Source organism: Lucilia sericata, unplaced genomic scaffold, assembly GCF_015586225.1.
Source record: "Lucilia sericata isolate MDLA Ls3-8-SP2 unplaced genomic scaffold, ASM1558622v1 Contig001529F_arrow, whole genome shotgun sequence".
Classification (NCBI taxonomy): Eukaryota; Metazoa; Arthropoda; class Insecta; order Diptera; family Calliphoridae; genus Lucilia; species Lucilia sericata.
This window is the reverse complement of record NW_023995454.1, coordinates 60,495-81,101: the sequence shown is the minus strand read 5'-3', so window position 1 is coordinate 81,101 and position 20,607 is coordinate 60,495. Positions and strand designations below refer to the sequence as shown.

General features: G+C 30.1%; 1 protein-coding gene across 1 annotated transcript; it reads right to left on the bottom strand.

Annotated features, from left to right (window-relative positions):
- Positions 1-14: 14 nt before the first annotated feature.
- On the bottom strand, positions 15-20,503 carry LOC119611774 (ETV5-related protein Ets96B). Its single transcript, XM_037967465.1, has 7 exons — positions 20,477-20,503; positions 10,521-10,980; positions 10,276-10,458; positions 6,283-6,361; positions 5,993-6,039; positions 1,225-1,822; positions 15-513 (listed from the first exon to the last, which is right to left on the bottom strand). Exons 1-7 carry the CDS (start codon positions 20,501-20,503, stop codon positions 15-17), a joined length of 1,893 nt encoding a protein of 630 aa, XP_037823393.1.
- Between the last annotated feature and the right edge of the window lie 104 nt (positions 20,504-20,607).

Below are 20,607 nucleotides of genomic sequence, written 5' to 3'. Positions count from 1 at the left end.
TTTTATTTCCTCAATTAAAATTTACCATAAAACAATTGTTCATGATGTTTTGCTCCCGTCACATGGCTGAGCGCATTTCTTTCTCTGTTGGCTTCCTCCTCTAATGAGGAGCTTGCTGTTATAGTATCTCTTGTTATAAGACTAGAATCTACGTTTGTTTTACCGGCTGAGTTGGGTGAACCTAGTAAATGATGATGATGGTGATGACTGAGATGTTGCTGTTGATGATGTGGAAGCTGTTGATGATCATTTTTAGCGGCTGTGGCAGTATTACCCAAATGTCCATACGCCATATTGAAAAGGGCCTCGGGATCGCAAACAAAACGATATACATAACGTTCTCCGTTTACTTTTTGCATAATGCCTTTTTCATAATAATAACGTAGACTACGCGATAATTTGTCGTAATTCATGGCGGGTCGATTTTTCTGTATACCCCAACGCCGTGCCACCTCCTCGGGTTCGATGAGTTTAAACTCCATCCCACGCCCAGTCCAGGCGATGCAACTCGAGCTGTGAGGAAGACAAAGTTTTAACTAGATATTTAGAGAATGAAAGTTGGAAAAATATCCGGCGAACTTTTTCCAGTTCAATTCTAGTTCTAATCTACTTCTCGTTTAGTTATTGTTCAGTTCTAGTTCAGTTCTGGTTTAGTTATAGTTCAGTTCTAGTTCAGTTCTAGTTCAGTTCTAGTTCAGTTCTAGTTCTGTTCTAGTTCTGTTCTAGTTCTGTTCTAGTTCTGTTCTAGTTCTGTTCTAGTTCTGTTCTAGTTCTGTTCTAGTTCTGTTCTAGTTCTGTTCTAGTTCTGTTCTAGTTCTGTTCTAGTTCTGTTCTAGTTCAGTTCTAGTTCTGTTCTAGTTCTGTTCTAGTTCTGTTCTAGTTCTGTTCTAGTTCTGTTCTAGTTCTGTTCTAGTTCTGTTCTAGTTCTGTTCTAGTTCTGTTCTAGTTCTGTTCTAGTTCTGTTCTAGTTCTGTTCTAGTTCTGTTCTAGTTCTGTTCTAGTTCTGTTCTAGTTCTGTTCTAGTTCTGTTCTAGTTCTGTTCTAGTTCTGTTCTAGTTCTGTTCTAGTTCTGTTCTAGTTCTGTTCTAGTTCTGTTCTAGTTCTGTTCTAGTTCTGTTCTAGTTCTGTTCTAGTTCTGTTCTAGTTCTGTTCTAGTTCTGTTCTAATTCAGTTTTAGTACTGTTCTAGTTCAGTTTCATATCAGGTTTGGCTTCCATTACTTACTTCGTGGTCGGTTCGTCCAGTAAAGCCACCAAAAATTGCCACAGTTGTAGAGAACCTCTGCGCTGACTAACTGTATGACTTGTCGTAATATTATTATTCGAGGCATATAAACTTTCTAATTTGAAATCTGTATCTGTAGAAGACACCGCTGTTGAGGAATCCACACCACTGCCAGGCCTCAGAGTATAAGTAGATGATATGGCGGAATTATAAGGATTTTCATATTTGATATCAACTTCAGTTGTAGTGGATACCGGAGTCAATGCCAATGATGGGGTTAATTCTCCCGCAGACCTTATACCATACGCTGTTGGCGTCTGACCATTGTATTGATGATGATAGACGGAAGGCGAATGACTGAACTTGAAGGCCGATGAGTGAGGACTTAAATGAGCTTGATGATGGTGAAGATTTGTGTTTTGAGCATGTTGATGATGATGATGGTGAGCGAGGTGATGAGGATGTGGATGAGTGGTGTGAGGATGATGATTGCTTAGATGCGTAGTGGTAGAATCGGGATGTTCACTTTTGGTATTATGATAATGTTGGCCAAACTGTAGGGATGACGAAACTCCGTTGTTGTTACAAAAATTGGGATCTGGAATAGAGTAACAGAAAGAGTTGAATTTTGTTTTTAAATTGATTTCAAATAAAAAAAAATTAATTTTCAAAATTATAAAGCGTTAAATCTGTGTCAGATTAGGCAAATATTTTCAGTATATTTAATTCTGAGATTTTTTACAGAGGAAACAATAATACTTTATACAAAACTATGCTGCTTAATTGGGATGAAAATAGATTTCATTTTAAAAAGTCCTTGAGACTTAGTTTGTTAGAATCCTAGTCATATTCTATGTTTGTTTATGAAACTCTTTACTTTGTTTACACTCATATCTAATAATGTTGTTCTTGTTTGTTTATCTATTATTGTTGTTATTCACACATCAGCCCTTTTATGTATATTTTGTTGTTTTTAATGTTAAACATGTTGATATTTACCGCCTGTAACAACTCAGCATTAATATCCTTAAAGCTAAATGACTAAAAACAAATAGCAACAAAATAGCAATGGATATAAATTAAATATAAACTTAATTTTAATTCCCACAACATTAACATCCATTTAACAACAAAAAATCTACTACAACAACACCAGCAGAAAAGGATGATGTATCCTTTTCATCAACGCACAGTGGGGCAGAATGGAAATTTTTTGGAAATAAATCTGGCATTTCTAAACGGCTGATCCGATCGGGATAAAATTTGGCGTGAGCGTAGCCAAGGAGTATTCGAGTTTAAGTTTTGAAGATGAACCCTGCAGATGCCCCAGGGACGGCGCTGTGGCGGCTCAAAGTAGGGTACCTACGACATGTAAAATTTTTAAACTCGTGCCATTTTTTTGTTTTTCACCCAAATACAAAGATTTTTATATTTTGTGAAAGCGCTCGAATGAATCGAAAGTGAATGAATCCCGATCGGATCAGCCGTTTAGAAATGCCAGATTTATTTCCAAAAAATTTCCATTCTGCCCCACTGTGCAACGTCAATGTTCGCTTTTTTCTCTTTGCCCGTAAAATGTAATAAAATTCACTCAACATAGTTTAAATTATTCAACAGTCTACCTGCATAATCTATGAACAAGTGTTGAGAGTGGAAAAGTGACTGAATGGAGAAAACAACAACAACAATTATTAAAATACAACAATAACAACTATATTAACATCATTGATATTGTTGCTACTGCTTTAAAAGGGGGAGTTTATAAGGATAATTTCCCCTTCTCTTTTTGAACACAGAAAATCCTCTTTTTTGTGTTTTTTGTTTTGTTTTTGCAAATGAAACTGAAAATAAGGTTAAATATTGCGTAAACATTCCCATAGGATTGTAAACAATATACACAAAAAATAAGTGTGTGAGTGCTTTCGAATGAGAGACGCGTTGGTGGGGGTTTTGATAAACAAGGGGTTGTTAACTACATATCTACTGTATGAATTGCATGTTGGATGAATAGAATTAAATGTGGGTTTGCTGCTGTTGCGACTACTGTCTGGTTTATAAAAACATACAATTATTTGTTAATTTTTGAAGGGACAGTAGTTCGAAGATTAAAAATAAGAAAAGACAAATTTCAACTAAAAATTTTAAGTTCCATTTAAAGTGTGCACTGATTATCGTTTTAAAGATTGGATATTATTAGGATTCGAATTCCTAGACTCGATGATAAAGTAAAGTTGGTTGGGCGAAACTAGACTATATACTGGACTATAAATTAGACTATAGACTAGACTATTGTATAGACTGTAGACTAGACTATAGACTAGACTATATACTGGACTATAAATTAGACTATAGACTAGACTATTGTATAGACTGTAGATTAGACTATAGACTAGACTATAGACTAGACTATAGACTAGACTATAGACTAGACTATAGACTAGACTATAGACTAAACTATAGACTAGACTATAGACTAGACTATAGACTAGACTATAGACTAGACTATAGACTAGACTATAGACTAAACTATAGACTAGACTATATACTAGACTATAGACTAGACTATAGACTAGACTATAGACTAAACTATAGACTAGACTATAGACTGGACTAGACTAGACTATAGACTAGACTATAGACTAGACTAGACTAGACTATAGACTAGACTAGACTATAGACTAGACTATAGACTAGACTATAGACTAGACTATAGACTAGACTATAGACTAGACTATAGACTAGACTATAGACTAGACTATAGACTACACTATAGACTAGACTGTAGACTAGCCTATAGACTAGACTATAGACTAGACTATAGACTAGACTATAGACTAGACTATAGACTAGACTATAGACTAGACTATAGACTAGACTATAGACTAGACTATAGACTAGACTATAGACTAGACTATAGACTAGACTATAGACTAGACTATAGACTAGACTATAGACTAGACTATAGACTAGACTATAGACTAGACTATAGACTAGACTATAGACTAGACTATAGACTAGACTATAGACTAGACTATAGACTAGACTATAGACTAGACTATAGACTAGACTATAGACTAGACTATAGACTAGACTATAGACTAGACTATAGACTAGACTATAGACTAGACTATAGACTAGACTATAGACTAGACTACTAGACTAGACGATAGACTAGTACTATAGACTAGACTATAGACTAGGACTATAGACTCGACTATAGACTAGACTATAGACGAGACGAGAGACCTAGGACTATAGACTAGACTATAGATAGACTATAGACTAGGACTATAGACTAGACTATAGACTAGACTATAGACAGGACTAATAAGACTAACTATGACTAGCTATAGATAGGACTATAGACTAACTATAGACTAGACTATAGACTAGACTATAGACTACTATAGACTAGACTATAGACCTAGACTATAGACTAGACTATATACTAGACTATAGACTAGACTATGACAGACTATAGACTAGACTATAGACTAGACTATAGACTAGACTATATACTAGACTATAGACTAGACTATAGACTAGACTATAGACTGACTATAGACTAGACTATAGACTATACTAAGACCTATACTTATAGACTAGACTATAGACAGAACTATAACTAGACTATAGACTAGACTATCACTAGACTATGACTAGACTATAGACTAGACTATAGACTAGATTATAGACTAAACTATAGACTGTACTATAGAACTAAGACTATAGACTAGACCTGCAGACTAGCCTTTTTCTGTAGTACAAAGAGTATATTTATAACATTGACCCATAAATATACATATGTATGTGTGTATTTTTATTTACACTAAAAAATGTTTTTCTATCTATGTACCACTGTATCACTAGCTGATGTGAGTTTTATTACAAAGATATTTCAAAATATATAAATCTCCATATCCTTACATCATACAGAAGAAAATTTATTTTGTTGTTAAATTTTACATATTTTAACAATAAGACACTTTATTTAACATTGAATTTTTAAACAATTTTGTTTCTTTTTTACTTCATCTAAAAAAATAAGATTTGATTATCATCTGTTGCTTGTTAGATAATAAATAGATTTTAAAGATTGATTTATCTCGGTATTTTTTTGACTCCATTGACTCGGTATTATTGCATTAGTATGCAAGTAGGTAGTTAGTGGTTTATTATGACAACAACACACTCTATCCTGTTCAATAAAGTTGCTGATGAATCAATAAGACGTTCCTGTGTCGGATGGGGGGAAGATTTTTGGCATACAGTATAATAATCATAACCTGTCAATTGGATTAGTTTAAGAAATAAATTGTGCGCGATATTTTCATTTAATTTTCTTTCATATTCAATTTGTTTGTTTAGCGAGGCGCGCGTACGTTTTGCTTAATTTTTTATATATATTTTTAAGCAAAACATGAAAAATATTAAAATTTAATAAAAACAAATTGAATTATTGGTTGGCTCACTGGCTGGCTGGTAGGTTTTTCTTCTGTTCAAGGTGTTAAGAAGGAAGAGTAAGAGTGTTTTAAAATAGGGAGTGTGGCAAAATGAAATGTTTCTAATGTCGAAAATTATGTTACAGAATTTTTCTTTTAAAAGAAGTTCTGTTCTTAAGTCTTAAGGTCATAAATTTTGAAAATTTTTCTTTAATATTAAAATAAATGAACAAACAAAACATTTGAAATTAAACGATATTGTTGGTTTAACTTTTTTTGAATTATTATTCATAGATGTTGTTATTTTAAACCACTTAAAATCTTACCATCATCGTTTTTCTTTAAAATCCCTGCAGGTGGTGATGATGGAAATCTAAAAAAAAAAACAGCCACAAAAAGGAGAGAGAGAATAGAGAAGCAATATTATTAAAAAAACACAATAATAACAAATCAGCAAATAAAAATTGTTTAAAAATCGTTTAAAATCCCCATAAAAATAACTTTAAGATTTTGCCCAAATTGATACAAAAAGAAAATTAAAGGTTACATTAAAATTCAATAGCTCATACCCTAAAATTAGATTCCCCTTGTTGCTTTAAGTCTAAAAAAAACTTACCTGTAACAGTATGGATGTGTCACAGCTGGAATGTCGAAAAAAGATGATGCTCTTTCATGACGCACTCCTTTGACATTTACTGTAAAAGAAAAGAAAAACAAGATTTTCCATAAATAAGTTTCAGAACTTTTATTTGGGGGAAAATTATGCTTCAACCTCATAGATTATCTATTAAATACTATTAAATATCTTAAGTAACACAACAGGAGTCATAAATATTCTTGGAATAAAGAATATCTCAACATCATAATTTATTTTCAATTTTCAAAAAACCACTTCTTTGGTATTACATACTTCATGCAAGTTTTAGTTGTAATAATAATTTTCTTGTTTAACATTGTTGCTTTTGTTTGGAGTTGATTGTGGGAATTATTTTCATATGGGAGGAAGTTCTTTTTTATTTTATAATATTTCAATAACAGTGAACGAATGTCAATATTTGCAGAATATCTTAAATACAAACAAATACATATAAAAACTCAAACATTTAGTCTGACAATGTTTATTGAAAAAGTCAATAAGCTCCGGGTCATAGGGCGTTATGCTAAAGAAAACTAATTGTTTTGAACAACATAGTTTATTAAATTTATAAGATAAATAAAAAATATTAAAAAAGGGAAATTAAAAAAGTTCGTGGATAACTGAAATAGAACTGGATTAGAACTGAACTAAACTGAACTAGAACTGAACTAGAACTGAACTAGAAGACTGAACTAGAACTGAACTAGAACTGAACTAGAACTGACTAGAACTGAACTAGAACTGAACTAGAACTGAACTAGAACTGAACTAGAACTAGAACTGAACTAGAACTGAACTAGAACTGAACTAGAACTGAACTAGAACTGAACTAGAACTGAACTAGAACTGAACTAGAACTGAACTAGAACTGAACTAGAACTGAAACTAGAACTGAACTAGAACTGAACTAGACTGAACTAGAACTGAACTAGAACTGAACTAGAACTGAACTAGAACTGAACTAGAACTGAACTAGAACTGAACTAGAACTGACTAACTGAACTAGAACTGAACTAGAACTGAACTAGAACTGAACTAGAACTGAACTAGAACTGAACTAGAACTGAACTAGAACTGAACTAGAACTGAACTAGAACTGAACTAGAACTGAACTAGAACTGAACTAGAACTGAACTAGAACTGAACTAGAACTGAACTAGAACTGAACTAGAACTGAACTAGAACTGAACTAGAACTGAACTAGAACTGAACTAGAACTGAACTAGAACTGAACTAGAACTGAACTAGAACTGAACTAGAACTGAACTAGAACTGAACTAGAACTGAACTAGAACTGAACTAGAACTGAACTAGAACTGAACTAGAACTGAACTAGAACTGAACTAGAACTGAACTAGAACTGAACTAGAACTGAACTAGAACTGAACTAGAACTGAACTAGAACTGAACTAGAACTGAACTAGAACTGAACTAGAACTGAACTAGAACTGAACTAGAACTGAACTAGAACTGAACTAGAACTGAACTAGAACTGAACTAGAACTGAACTAGAACTGAACTAGAACTGAACTAGAACTGAACTAGAACTGAACTAGAACTGAACTAGAACTGAACTAGAACTGAACTAGAACTGAACTAGAACTGAACTAGAACTGAACTAGAACTGAACTAGAACTGAACTAGAACTGAACTAGAACTGAACTAGAACTGAACTAGAACTGAACTAGAACTGAACTAGAACTGAACTAGAACTGAACTAGAACTGAACTAGAACTGAACTAGAACTGAACTAGAACTGAACTAGAACTGAACTAGAACTGAACTAGAACTGAACTAGAACTGAACTAGAACTGAACTAGAACTGAACTAGAACTGAACTAGAACTGAACTAGAACTGAACTAGAACTGAACTAGAACTGAACTAGAACTGACTAGAACTGAACTAGAACTGAACTAGAACTGAACTAGAACTGAACTAGAACTGAACTAGAACTAGAACTGAACTAGAACTGAACTAGAACTGAACTAGAACTGAACTAGAACTGAACTAGAACTGAACTAGAACTGAACTAGAACTGACTAGAACTGAACTAGAACTGAACTAGAACTGAACTAGAACTGAACTAGAACTGAACTAGAACTGAACTAGAACTGAACTAGAACTGAACTAGAACTGAACTAGAACTGAAACTAGAACTGAACTAGAACTGAACTAGAACTGAACTAGAACTGAACTAGAACTGAACTAGAACTGAACTAGAACTGAACTAGAACTGAACTAGAACTGAACTAGAACTGAACTAGAACTGAACTAGAACTGAACTAGAACTGAACTAGAACTGAACTAGAACTGAACTAGAACTGAACTAGAACTGAACTAGAACTGAACTGAACTAGAACTGAACAGAAGAACTAAACTGAACTAGAACTGAACTAGAACTGAACTAGAACTGAACTAGAACTAGAACTGAACTAACTGAACTAGAACTAGAACTGAACTAGAACTGAACTAGAACTGAACTAGAACTGAACTAGAACTGAACTAGAACTGAACTAGAACTGAACTAGAACTGAACTAGAACTGAACTAGAACTGAACTAGAACTGAACTAGAACTAGAACTGAATTAGAACTGAACTACTGAACTAGAACTGAACTAGAACTGAACTAGAACTGAACTAGAACTGAACTAGAACTGAACTAGAACTGAACTAGAACTGAACTAGAACTGAACTAGAACTGAACTAGAACTGAACTAGAACTGAACTAGAACTGAACTAGAACTGAACTAGAACTGAACTAGAACTGAACTAGAACTGAACTAGAACTGAACTAGAACTGAACTAGAACTGAACTAGAACTGAACTAGAACTGAACTAGAACTGAACTGAACTAGAACTGAACTAGAACTGAACTAGAACTGAACTAGAACTGAACTAGAACTGAACTAGAACTGAACTAGAACTGAACTAGAACTGAACTAGAACTGAACTAGAACTGAACTAGAACTGAACTAGAACTGAACTAGAACTGAACTAGAACTGAACTAGAACTGAACTAGAACTGAACTAGAACTGAACTAGAACTGAACTAGAACTGAACTGAACTAGAACTGAACTAGAACTGAACTAGAACTGAACTAGAACTGAACTAGAACTGAACTAGAACTGAACTAGAACTGAACTAGAACTGAACTAGAACTGAACTAGAACTGAACTAGAACTGAACTAGAACTGAACTAGAACTGAACTAGAACTGAACTAGAACTGAACTAGAACTGAACTAGAACTGAACTAGAACTGAACTAGAACTGAACTAGAACTGAACTAGAACTGAACTAGAACTGAACTAGAACTGAACTAGAACTGAACTAGAACTGAACTAGAACTGAACTAGAACTGAACTAGAACTGAACTAGAACTGAACTAGAACTGAACTAGAACTGAACTAGAACTGAACTAGAACTGAACTAGAACTGAACTAGAACTGAACTAGAACTGAACTAGAACTGAACTAGAACTGAACTAGAACTGAACTAGAACTGAACTAGAACTGAACTAGAACTGAACTAGAACTGAACTAGAACTGAACTAGAACTGAACTAGAACTGAACTAGAACTGAACTAGAACTGAACTAGAACTGAACTAGAACTGAACTAGAACTGAACTAGAACTGAACTAGAACTGAACTAGAACTGAACTAGAACTGAACTAGAACTGAACTAGAACTGAACTAGAACTGAACTAGAACTGAACTAGAACTGAACTAGAACTGAACTAGAACTGAACTAGAACTGAACTAGAACTGAACTAGAACTGAATTAGAACTGAACTAGAACTGAATTAGAACTGAACTAGAACTGAACTAGAACTGAACTAGAACTGAACTAGAACTGAACTAGAACTGAACTAGAACTGAACAAGAACTGAACTAGAACTGAACTAGAACTAGAACTGAACTGGAATTGAACTAGAACTACAACTGAGAATAAAATTGAAGTCAAAAACTCACCATTATATCTTGAATTTAAATAACTTTCCGTCGTACTTTCAATGCCAAATTTACCAATGGAAGAGGCAGAACTACTTGAGGGCAAAGCAGGAGCATACATAACAAATTCATCAGCTAATTGTTGATGAGGATGCGATGGCGTGTGATGGGCATGATGAACATACCATTGCTCTCTAGCTAGATCTAGAAAATAATACTGAAACGATCAAGAACAATTTGAAATTTAAATCTTTCCCTTCATCTACCTGTAGAAGATTGTAACGCTGTTACAGCGCTGGAAGACACTGATGATGATATCGAAATGGGTGTCATACAACAATGGGTTTTCTGTAAACTGCCATTCAAATGTAACTCATCATCATTATTGTTGTTATTGTTGCTGGTGGTCGGATCTATTAGATTGTGTCCATTTGTATTGTTATTGTTGCTGTTGGATGTTTGCAAATCAATGCATTTCTTTTTCTCTTGTGCACTGTTGTTGTTATTGTGCTGCTGCTGTTGGCTGTCTGTTGTGGAGCATATATTTTTATTAGCTGCGGCGGATGCTGAAGAGACATCACTTGTGGTATTCGATGAAAGGGTTGCTGATGATGAGGAATAGGAAGAGGCGCTGATAGGATTAACATTGTCAATGTGACGATTAAGGGTTTGATGTAAATTTTCCAGCACCAAATTGTTGTTGTTGCTCGAATTTGTATAGTCGGTCTGTGAAGGTTTTAGAAATACATTTTATTTGTTTAAACTTTAAAATTATTGATTTTTAGTGAGACATTTTATTTAGATTTTCTTTTAATTTTTAAGCAATTTGTTTGCTTTTTGTTTTAGAAAGGAAATAAATCAATTCGTAACAGGATGTAATCATAAACATAAGTAATAACATTTTCTTAAAGGATATTGTGGAATACCAAGACATTTTTTTTGGCAATTTGTGGGTAAAGTAATAGAGTTTCTATTTTTTTTAAAGGAAAACAACCCTTGCTAGTAAATTAATGCTGAAGATTTGAGTTAAAATTCTATTAAGGTGAGAAAAAAAAACTTGATTAGCGCAAAATTAGAAATAAATATTTTTTGTCGAATTAAATTTATCTTTAAATTGATAATTTATCGAAAATTTTCTAGATTTAAAAATAAAAATTTCTTGGCAAATCTTTAAATAGAGAGAATTTCTCTAAAGAGAAATTTATCAAAAATTCATTGTAAAAATATACTATTTTCAATAAAAAGAAATTTGTCTCATATTCTCCATAAAGAGATAATGTATTGAAAATTTTGTATAAAGAATCCTTTCTATTCTCATATTCTTATCAAAAAGAGTATTAATCGACCATTTTAATTAAAAAACTTTTCTTAAAAAAGAGAATGCATCGAAAATTCTCTTTAAAGAGAGGAAATTTGAAACATTTATTGAAAGAGACAATCTGTAGAATACTTTCTATAAAGAGAGAAAATATCAAAAATTCTCTTTAAGAGAAATTTTTTTGAAAATTCTCTTTAGGAGAGAATATATTAAAAACTCTAAAAATTACAAAAAAAAAATTTCATTATAAAGTGAATGCATCGAAAATTGAATTTAAAGAGAGGAATTATAGATAAATCTTTTGAAGGAGAGAATTTGTTTAACATTATCTATTGAAAGAGAGATATTAGCGAATATTCTCTTTTAAGAGAGAATTTATTGAAAAGAAAGAAAGGAATTATGGAAAATTCTATTGAAAAAGAGAATCTGTGAAACACTTTCTATAAAGAGAAAAATTATCAAAAATTTTCTTTAAAAGAGAATTCATTGAAAATTCTCTTTAGGAGAGAATTTATTAAAAACTCTAAAAAGTACAAAAAAATTCTCTTTATAAAAAGAATGCATCTAAAATTGTATTTAAGGAGAGGAATTATGGATAAATCTTTTAAAGGACAGAATTTGTTTAACATTATCTATTGAAAGAGAGAAATTTGTTCATATTATCTTTTAAGAGAGAATTTATTGAAAACTCTTTATAAAGTGAGACCGATAACTTATCGAAAAATTTTTATGGAGATAAAGTATATCAAAAATCCTCTTTGAGAAAAAATCCGTTTAAGAAAAGAATTTATAGAAATTTATTGAAAATTGTATTTGTAGAGATAGGAATTCTGGAAAAATCTCTTGAAGGAGAGAATTTCTTTAAAATTTTCTATTGAAAGAGAGAAATCAGTTCATATTCTCTTTTAAGAGAGAATTTATTGAAAACTCTTTAAAGAGACTGATAATTTATTGAAAAATTTTTATAGAAACAAAGTATATCAAAAATTATTTTTTAGAAATTTGAGAGAAATTGTTGAAAATACTTTTTAAAGAGAGCATTTATGTAAGTGGATTTACAAAAAACTTGTGGATTATTTACCAAGAGGAAGAGAATTTTTTTTATAGAGAAATTATCGAAAATTATCTTTAAAGTGAGAGTTGTTAAATTTTTTCTATAAAGAGAGAATTTATTGTAAACTTTCTTCAAAGTAAGATCGTAAATTTGTAAGAATTTCCCTACAAAGGAAAATTATGTATAAAAAGAGAGAATTTATTGAAAATTCTTATTAAAGGAAGAAAAACTAGAATTAATGAAAAATTGTCTATTGAGAGAGAGAATTTATGAAAATTTTCCATAAAGAGAGTTTTGGTCGAAAATTCTCTCTAAACTAAGAATTAGAGAGTATTCAAAAATTCTCTTCAAACAGAGAATAAAAGAGTAGTTGTGGGACAGTTCTGTCATATATTAGTAAAATTTCCTTCATTTGTATTAAATTAATTAGCACAACTTTTAGTTTTATCACTATTTTGCACATTCTCTTTCCATCTAGCTATTAGTTGTTGAAACAATGAAGGGTCACCAGATCACCTGGTGTGTGAACTAGTGTAAAACAAACTTGACGACACACATACTACTATTTATATGACATCTCGTAAACCTCCTTCTTTCTTGCTGTTACCAACAGTAGAACGCTGTTGGAAGAAATGAAAGCAAACTTGTGGAATTACTCTGGTGTTTGAGTTCAAGAAAATCGAGTTAATTAGTTTAACAGCTTTTAGATTTTCTAGAACACTACAAGTATTAAACAAATACACTACAAACAATCTGTTTATTTTTGTTAATAGTACTAAACAGACAATTGAAAGCAAAACTAAATGTTTTTGTTGTAAATTATTTGTATGACAAAGTGCTAGAAGGGCCAAAGTGTTGATATACATATATGAATGTATGTTGAGAGTGTGCGAATGCGTTTCTTTTGTTTTGACCTGTTGACGAAGAGTTGGCCAATTAAGTAATGAAGCTTAAAACAAACAATCAAGTTTAGAGTTTTTTTTGTTGTTTTTGGTATCAAGTGGTGTTGAAGAATACGAAGTGAAGTATGTATGAGAAAAGAAGTGTTTTGAAATAGTTGTATTGAAGAACTTGTATGATAAATGTTGAATGAATGAATGGAGTGTCATGTGTAGTTTTAATTGTGTCAATTTAATTGTATGTTTATATTGAGGTTTCAATATCATGACAACTATGTTATTTGTTTGTTTTTTTCTAAAAGTAATCAGGTCCAAAATAAGACGTGGTGGAAGAGTATTTATACCTATATTTTTTAGTTTAAGGGGAACATTTCACTTAACACTTAAGTGTGTGTTCGGTGAAATTTAATTCAAGAGTTAAAAACTAAAAGTAAATTGTGCTAATTATGTTTTTTAAAAAACATATTTAATTTTAATGATTGTTTTAAATTAAATACAATTGTTGTAGCTAAACAAATTAATTAAAGGCAATTGTTTTCATTAAATCTCAAATTACAATTAAATTGTCCGTCTGTGTGTCTTTTAAATTTTGTGTTAAAGACTTTGAAATATTTCATAAAAATGATTTGTTGTTTTTGTTTTAAAATCCAATCCAACCGACCAAAACTAATTCGTGATGTCACTTGATGCATGGTTAAATATTTTTTATTTGTAATTAGGGTTTTAAGTTTTTAGGTACAATTTCTCTATAAAAATACTCTATAGAGCGACTTCAAATTATTTAAAAAAGAGATTTTTTCGGAAATTCTCTATAAAGAGTGAATTTATACAAAATAAGACTTAGAATTAATCGCCAAAAATTTTCAATAAAAAAGATTTTGATTCAATTTTTTTTAATATAGAGATGATTTTTTCGAAATTTCTCTTTAAAGAGAGAATTTATAGAAAATATTCTATAAAAAGTTAATTTTCGCAATGTCTCTTTAAAAAGAGAATATATTGAAAATTAAATGAAAAAAAATTACAGAAAATTTTCTTGAAAAAATTTAAATTTCTCTTAAAAAATGTTTTAGAAATAAATTCTCTTAAAAGAGAGAAAAAAAAAATCAAAAATTTTCTTAAAATCAAGAATTGATACAAAATTCTCTAAGAAAATAGATTTGATTAAAAAATCTATAAAAGGATAGAAATAATCGAGAATTCTCTTTAATTTAACGAAAATTCTCTTAAAAGAGCAAACTTTATATACAATTTTCTTAAAAAGAGAATTATTTTAGTAGAGAGAAAAACAAAAATTCTCTTAAAAGGTAAAATTAATCGAAAATTCTCTTTAAAGAATAAAACTGATCAAAAATTTTCTGCAATCGTGAATTCTCTTTAATCGGAATTTCTCTTTAATGAAGGATTAAATATACAATTCTGTTAAAATAAAGAATTTATCCTAGTTCTTAAATTAAAATTCTCTTTAAAGGAGAAATTAATGGAAAATACTCTTAAAATAAAGAATTTTTCGCGAATTCTTTAATTAAGTTTGTTAGCAATCCTCTTTAAAAAGAGAATTGATCGAGAATTATCAAAAGGCTAGAAATTATAAATAATTTTCATCAAAGAAAGAATTGATCTTTCTCTTTATATCAAAATATCTTTTAAAAGAGAGAATTGATCGAGAATTCTCTTAAAGAAAAAAAAAAAAGCTTTTTAAGGAATTTTTTTGTAAAAGGGGAATTGATCGAACATATTAGTTTAAAGAGAGAATTGCTCGAGTATTCTCTTTTAAAAGAAAACGAATATACTCTTATAAAAGAGTGTAGATCGAGAATTCTCTTAAAAGAAAGAAAAGGAAATTCTTAAAGAGAGATTTGATTAAAATTCTCTTAAAAGGGAGAATTTATTGAAATTATTATGAATTCTCTTTAAAGAAGAAACTAAAAGAAAATTCTATTAAACCAAATAATTTATCGCGAATTTCTTTTAAAGAGGGAATTGAGAGAGAGAATTCTTTAAAAAGAGAAAGTTTATTCGAAGTTCTTGTAAATGGGAGAAATATTTTCTTAAAGAAGTGTAAGAGTAAAATTTGTTAGAAATTTTTTTTAAAGAGGTAATAAAACAAGAATAACCCTTAAGGCTAGAAGTGGTTAAAAATTTTCTTTAAATAAGAGATTGATAATTCTTTTTAAATCGAAAACTTTTTTTAAAAAGAGATTTGATTGAGCATTATCTTAAAGTCTAAAAATTATCGAAAATTTTCTTTTATGTAATCTGTAATTGAGAATTCACTTTCAAGAAGGAATTAATAAAATATTCTCTCAAAATAAGGAATTTATTGGAAATCCCTTATTAAATTTGTGATAAATTCTCTTTAAAAAAAACATTGATCGGGAATTTTTTTAAAGCTAGATATTATCGTGAAATTATTCTTTAAATAAAAATATAAATAAAAATTAATGGAATATTCTTTTAATCGAAAATTTATTGAAATTGAAAATTGATGAAGTATTCACTTTAAAAAGAAAATTAATCGAAAATTCTCTTAAAAGAGATGTTTCTCTTTAAATAAATAATTTGTCAAATATTCTCTAAAGATTTAAATTTTGATCAAAAATTTATATTTGCCTATACTATAAATATGCCGGCAAAATTTTGTTGACCCATGCTAAAAACCCTATTGACATACCAATCGTAATAATAGAAAAAACTGTAATCAAAAATTTTGCAAATTTGTTTTGAATTTTGAAAAAAATTTGCTGATTTATAGCATATTGACATTAAAGCTAATCAACATTCAATTTTTAAACTCATGTCACAAAAGAAAAAAATTAACAAACTTACATCAACTTTGCAAAATTCACTGAAAAAAAAAAACAATTTTACGCTATTGGCGGCGTATCGCAATCGTAACGTAATTTATTAAGTTAACAACTAAATTACAAATAAATACAAGTAATGTAATATTTAATACGAATGTAATACGATGATAATACAGCTTGACAGTTTGCCTGCAATTTAACAGTTACAACATTTTTCCATTTTTCTTGTTTTAAATAGAAAACCGTTTAAGTATTTTGTGGAGAGAAAATTGTTTTGACTCATAAAAAGGTCATTTTCTCACATGCTTTAAAGTTGAAAATTTTTAACCTAGTTTTCAATAAAAGTCATTTCTTTTGAAACAAATTGGTGAAGCACCCTACAACTGTAGAAGGAAGATGGTACACACAAATAAATAATTGGAGGAAGAGTGAATTGATCAAGAATTTAAGAGACAATTGATCAAGAATTCTCTTTTGATTGAGAATATTTAAAAAAAGAGAAAATTGATAGAGAATTCTCTTAAAAGAGAGATTTGATTGAGAATTATGTTTTAAAAGAGATAATTGATCAAGAATTTTGGTTAAAGAGAAAATGTTTAAAGTTTTTTTTTTAAAGAAGAGTTTTAATCGAGATTTTTATTTAAAAAAGGAATTGTCGAGATTTCTTTTAAAAAAAGATCATTGATCAAGAATTTGGCTTAAAGTGACAACTGTTGAGATTTCTTTTAAAATAGAACATTGATTAAGAGAGATTTGATCAAGAATTGTGGTTAAAGAGAAAATGTTTAAAGTTTTTCTTAAAGGAGAGTTTTAATCGAGATTTTTATTTAAAGAAATAATTATCGAGATTTCTTTTAAAATAGATCATTGATCGAGAATTTGGCTTAAAGAAAGAACTGTTGGGAGATAATTGATCAAGAGAGAGAATAGATCAAGAATTGTGTTTAAAGAGAAAATGTTTAAAGTTTTTCTTAAATGAAAGTTTTAATCGAGATATATTTTTAATGAAAAAAATTATAGAAATTTCTTTTAAAATAGATCATTGGTCAAGAATTTGGCTTAAAGAGAGAACTGTTGAGATTTCTTTCAAAAAAGAACATTGATCAAGAGAGAATTGATCAAGAATTCTGGTTAAAGAAAAAATGTTTAAAGTTTTTCTTAAAGGAGAGTTTTAATCGAGATATATTTTTAAAGAAAAAAATTATAGAAATTTCTTTTAAAATAGATCATTGATCGAGATTTTGGCTTAAAGAGAGAACTGTTGAGATTTCTTTCAAAATAGATCATTGATCGAAAATTCTTTTAAAATATACAATTAATCGTAAAATTGAGAATTGGCCTCAAATTATTTATAATCGAATTTTTAATCAAAAATTTTCTTTAAAATGTTTGAAATTAATCCAAAAATATAAGTAGTGGGGTTCGGATCCTGCTATATCTGTCTAGATTTCTAAGATTTGGTGAAGTAAGTGTTTTTTTTTTATTTTTTTTTTTTTTAGAAATAAACCCAGTTTTAAACAAATAATTTTTCACTTAGTCACTTGCATGTATATAAACAATTAAGGGTTTATTATAAAATTTGTATCAAAATGCGTGTGCAAAAAACTATTAACTTTTATTTAGCACTCACTGTAACTGAAGATCTGTATATTTAAGTTTTTCACTTACCTACATGGGAAATTTACCATCTCAGATTGAAGATAATATTACAATGTCTAAAGTTTAGTTTAACTTTTTTTTGGTTTTCTCTCTTTAATGAATTTAATGCAATCATTAAAAACAAAAACATGATTTAATTTTTTTGGCAAAGATTTGCTAAGATTAAGTAGATTTCTCTTATAATGAAATGGAGTAATTATTGTGCAAGTATTAAATATTTTTAAGATCAATTTAAATTAAATCATATTTTACTACTAATCAACCGAAAATAGCAAAAATTTAAAGCTCGAAGGACCTTAACTATTATTTAAAGTTAATTGCTTGGTCAGTTCAACTTCAAGCTAAAAAGTCATCCTAAAGTTGCAAATGTCATTAACGTACGTGCTGCTAAGAGAAACTTCTCCATATATTTTACGAGTGGGAAACGAATTGTATGTAAAACATTACATTATCATTATAATCTTAGCTTAGGTGTATTATGTAGTTTTGCTACTGGTATTTAATATTCATATTTGTATCACTAAGTACAAATTCATATAGTACGCATTGATTACAAAATTCATCACCTTAAAAATTATCCAATAAAACAAAAAAAGACTATTTATTTGGTGAGAGAGTACTACATACACAGACTAATTATAATTTTTATAACTTACACATGTTAGTACAACAATATTTCATTATATTCACATGGAATAATTATTTTTTAAAAATATACACAAACAGAAAATAATGAAGAAAACACAAATGCAAAATAACGTTAAATTTAACAGTTAGAGATGAGTTTAAGGGGGACCCTTAAATGAGGAATTTCTGAAGACAATAATAGTCAATATTCTGAAGTACCGGTAAGGCTTCACATTAGAATATAGTTCGTTCTATACTATACTATATACTACATGTTAGTGTTCAATATACTTAAGGCTATAGTCTGGCCTATTTACTCTACACTATAGTTCTGCGACTATACTCTAGACTATATTCCAGGTTTTAGATATGACAATATCCTAGACTTTGTTGTAGACTGAACTCCAAATTGTAATTTAGATAATATTCTCATAGATCCAAACTATAACCCATAGTTAGAAGTTCTGACCACTAACTAAAAAACGAAAAAAGAACGAACGAACGAACGAAAAAAGAACGAAAAACGAAACGAACGAAAACGAAACGAACGAAATAAGAACGAAAGAACGAAACGAAAGAACGAACGAACGAAACGAACGAACGAACGAAACGAACGAACGAAACGAACGAACGAAAACAACGAAACGAACGAAAGAACGAAACGAACGAACGAACGAACGAAACGAACGAACGAACGAACGAACGAACGAACAACGAACGAACGAACGAACGAACGAACGAACGAACGAACGAACGAACGAACGAACGAACGAACGAACGAAACGAACGAACGAACGAGAACGAACGAACGAAACGAACGAACGAAACGAACGAACGAACGAACGAACGAACGAACAACGAACAACGAAACGAACGAAACGAACGAAAACGAACGAACGAACGAACGAAACGAACGAACGAACGAACGAACGAACGAACGAACGAACGAAAGAACGAACGAACGAACTAACTAACTAACTAACTAACTAACTAACTACTAACTAACTACGAACTAACTAACTAACTAACTACTAACTAACTACTAACTAACTAACTAATAACTAACTAACTAACTACTAACTAACTAACTAACTACTAACTAACAACTAACTAACTAACTACTAACTAACTAACTAACTAACTAACTAACGACTAACTAACTAACTAACTAACTAACTAACTACACTAACTAACTAACTAACTAACTAACCTAACTAAACTAACTAACTAACTAACTAACTAACTAACTAACTAACTAACTAACTAACTAACTAACTACTAACTAACTAACTAACTAACTAACTAACTAACTAACTAACGAACTAACTAACTAACTACTAACTACTAACTAACTACTAATCTACTAACTAACTAACTAACTAACTACTAACTAACTAACTAACTAACTAACTAACTAACTAACTAACTAAACTAACTAACTAACTACTAACTAACTAACTACTAACTAACTAACTAACTAACTAACTAACTACTAAACTAACTAACTAACTAACTAACTAACTAACTACACTAACTAACTAACTACTAACTAACTAACTAACTAACTAACTAACTAACTAACTACTAACTAACTAACTAACTACTACTACTAACTAACTAACTACTAACTAACTAACTAACTAACTACTAACTAACTAATAACTAACTAACTAACTAACCTAACTAACTAACTAACTAACTAACTAACTACTAACCTAACTAACTAACGAACTAACTAACTAACTACTAACTACTAACTAACTAACTAACTAACTAACTACTAACTAACTACTAACTACTAACTAACTAACTAACTAACTAACAACTAACTAACTAGACTACTAACTAACTAACTAACTTGGACATTTTCCCAAAAGGACACCATTTAGTTTTTAAAAATTCTCTTTCACTTGAAAGTTAAAAAGTAAAAATTGATCCAGAATTCCCTTAAAAGGAAGGAGTAATGGAGAATGTTCTTTAAAGAGAGAT

Bases quoted from the DNA above. Each gene is read 5' to 3' on its own strand.
- LOC119611774 (XM_037967465.1), bottom strand. From the start codon at position 20,503: ATGGTGTCCTTTTGGGAAAATGTCCAA. The intron at 10,981-20,476 runs GTTAGTTAGTTA...AAACCTTCACAG, and splicing joins CCTTTTGGGAAAATGTCCAA to ACCGACTATACAAATTCGAG. The intron at 1,823-5,992 runs GTAAGATTTTAA...ACTCTATTCCAG, and splicing joins TTTAAAGAAAAACGATGATG to ATCCCAATTTTTGTAACAAC.